At 45.0% G+C, this 3413-nt stretch overlaps 1 protein-coding gene across 1 annotated transcript; it reads left to right on the forward strand.

The window, feature by feature from the left end:
• Positions 1-2667, forward strand: LOC112088089 (the record flags this gene model as incomplete). Its single annotated transcript, XM_024158241.1, has 5 exons — positions 1-268; positions 363-949; positions 986-1096; positions 1394-2089; positions 2449-2667. Coding segments are annotated over 5 exons (1881 nt in total), but the record flags the coding sequence as incomplete, so codon positions are not given.
• Between the last annotated feature and the right edge of the window lie 746 nt (positions 2668-3413).

The raw sequence follows: 3413 nt of genomic DNA on the forward strand, positions 1-3413 counted from the left end.
GCTTATAGGAGAATGCCTTTCGGTTTATGTAATGCACCGGCCACTTTTCAAAGATGTATGATGCACATTTTCTCTGACATTATTGAAGAGAAAGTTGAGGTGTTCATGGATAACTTTAGTGTCTATGGCTCCTCCTTCTCGGATTGTCTCTCTAATTCGACACAGGTGTTGGAGAGATGTGAGCAACACAACTTGGTGCTGAACTGGGAGAAGTGTCATTTCATGGTGCAAGAAGGGATAGTTCTTGGGCATAAGATATCTGAGAAGGGTATTGAGGTTGATAGAGCAAAGGTAGAAGTAATGGTGAACCTGCAAACCCCCCACTTCAGTTAAAGGGATAAGGAGCTTCCTTGGGCATGCAGGGTTTTATAGAAGATTCATAAAGGACTTCTCAAGGATTGCCAGGCCCTTAACAAGACTGTTGTGTAAGGAAGTGGATTTCATCTTTGATGCTGAATGTGAAGAAGCCTTTAAGTTGATCAAGGAGGCATTGGTTAGTGCACCAATAGTTCAGGCACCAGACTGGTCACTTCCTTTTGAGGTCATGACAGATGCATCTGACTTTGCTGTTGGAGCAGTGCTTGGGCAAAAGAAAGACAAGAAGCTGCATGTGATCTACTATGCTAGTAGAACACTTGACTCTGCACAAGAGAAGTATGCTACAACTGAAAAGGAAATGCTGGCAATAGTTTTTGCCTTTGATAAGTTCAGAAGCTACCTGGTGGGATCAAAAGTCATAGTATACACTGATCATGCAGCCCTCAGGTATTTGATGACCAAGAAAGATGCCAAGCCAAGGCTGTTAAGATGGGTTTTATTGCTCCAAGAGTTTGATATGGAAGTGCTTGATAAAAAGGGCATTGAAAATGGGGCTGCAGACCATCTCTCAAGGCTGAGGATTGAAGAAAAGGTCCCCATAGATGATGCTTTGCCTGAAGAGTCTCTGATGGTGCTCCATTCCTACTTGGAGTTTGAGGAAGTAGAGAGCATTCAAGAAAGGAGGATGCCTTGGTTTGCAGACATAGTGAACTATCTTGCATGTGGGGTGGAGCCTCCTGAATTAGATGCTTACAAGAGGAAGAAGTTCTTCAGAGATGTCCAGAGATACCATTGGGATGAGCCCTACCTCTATGTTCTGAACAAGGATCAGCTGTATAGAAGGTGTCTTGCTGAAGAGGAGATGCAACCTGTGTTGCAAGAATGTCATGGTTCTGCTTTTGGAGGTCACATGGGGGCGTTCAAAACTGTGGCCAAGGTTCTTCAGAGTGGGTTTTGGTGGCCTACAATGTTCAAAGATGCTCAGTTGGTGGTTTCAGCATGTGATGCCTGTCAGAGGCATGGGAACATATCAAAGAGGAGTGAGATGCCTCAAAACCCCATTCTAGAAGTTGAGATCTTTGATTGCTGGGGGATTGACTTTATGGGGCCCTTCATTTCATCCTATGGGAATCAGTACATACTTTTTGCTGTGGACTATGTGTCCAAATGGGTTGAGGCCATTGCTTCCCCTACCAATGATTCCAAGGTTATAGTGAAGCTGTTCAAGAGCATCATCTTCCCAAGGTTTGGAGTTCCAAGGGTTGTCATCTCTGATGGAGGATCCCATTTTGTGAACAAGACTCTGGAAGGTTTATTGAGGAAGCATGGAGTGAAACACAAGATAGCTACTCCTTATCATCCTCAAACTAGTGGCCAGGTTGAAGTATCCAATATACAGATCAAAGCCATTCTTGAGAGGACTGTTAGCTCAAGCAGAAAAGATTGGAGCAAAAGGCTAGATGATGCATTGTGGGCTTATAGGACTGCCTTTAAAACTCCAATTTGGACATCACCATACAGTCTACTATATGGGAAGAGCTGCCACCTTCCTGTTGAGCTGGAATACAAGGCTATGTGGGCTGTGAAGTTGCTGAACTTTGATATCAAGACAGCTCAGGAGAAAAGGATCATGCAACTCCATGAACTTGAGGAGATTAGGCTTGAGGCTTTTGAAAGCTCAAAGATCTATAAGGAGAAGACCAAGGTTCTGCATGATAAGAAGATTCTGAAGAGAGAGTTCAAGGATGGTGATTTGGTGTTGCTGTTCAACTCTAGACTTAAGTTGTTTCCAGGAAAGCTTAAGTCTAGGTGGTCTGGACCTTTCAAAGTTCTTGAAGTGAGACCTTATGGTGCCATACTCTTAGAAGGGAAGAATGGTCAGGAATTTGTGGTAAATGGACAGAGAATCAAGCATTACTTAGTTTCACAAGGGAAGGAGGAAGCTACATCAGTTCCCCTTCTTGATCCACCAGCCTGTTAATCAGGTTTCCAAAGTCAAACTTAGAGACTTTAAACAAAGTGCTCTTGGGAGACACCCCAAGTTTATCCTTTGTAAATATGCTTTTGATCTTTTGATTTCTTTCTTTTTATGTTTTAGGATGTTTTGATGGGTTTGTTTAGTGTCTACAGGTGTTAGGTGTGAGTCTGAACCCTTGGAAAAGTGAATGCAGAATGAAAAGAGATGAAGGAATGGAGACAAGCTTGTGCTCGGCCTTTGACATGGGCACCGGCCACGGTCAAGAACAGGCGTGGCAAGTCTCTTTGTGCTGCCACGGGGAGATAATCACGGTCTCAAGGCCAGGTCGTGGCAAAAGAAGCATATGTTCGGCGAATGCCACGGCCTTGTGACATGGAACGTAGGCGACCGTGGCAAAAGAACAAGAAGAATGGACAAGGCTCGGGGTTTGGCACTAGGGGTTGCCACGGGATAAAGACCTGGCCGTGGCAAAGCAAAGGTGAAGCGGCCAATGTTCGTGGGATGACACGGTCTACAAGACACGAGTTCAAGACCAGGCCGTGGCAACATGATGATGGTATGTCCAATGCTCGGGGTTTGACACGAGGACATTGCCACAGGAAGAAGCTAAGGCCGTGGCAAAATGAAAATGAAATGTGCAGTGATCGGTCTTTGACACGAGGAGTTTGCCACGGGGAAACAACCAGACCGTGGCAAGAGAAAGGAAAAGAGACGTAGTTCGGGGTTTGCCACGGTCTGAAGACACGGCCAAACCAAGACCGCGGCAAAGAGGAAGCATTCTCGAGTTGTAGACACGGGCACGTGACACGGTCAAAGAGGCGCGATCAAAAAAATTTGAATTCCAGTTGACCGTACGGACGTTGACCGGTCAACAGACGCGCCAAGCCAGCTGTTCCCCACCTCTCCTTCGTCTTCATCGAGAGTTTGCTCCCTTTCTCTCCATTCTTAAGCTTTAAACCTTCATATCTCTCTCGTTGCTGCATCAAATTGAGTGATTCCAACTGCATTGAACTCGTAATCCTGTCTAGTTTCTTGTTGCACATCCGTTTTACACTCGAAACTTGAAGATTCCAAGGTATTTAATCTGTTAAAACTCACCTTTTCCATGCTTTAGAGT

Source organism: Eutrema salsugineum, unplaced genomic scaffold, assembly GCF_000478725.1.
Source record: "Eutrema salsugineum unplaced genomic scaffold, Eutsalg1_0 scaffold_15, whole genome shotgun sequence".
Lineage (NCBI taxonomy): Eukaryota > Viridiplantae > Streptophyta > Magnoliopsida > Brassicales > Brassicaceae > Eutrema > Eutrema salsugineum.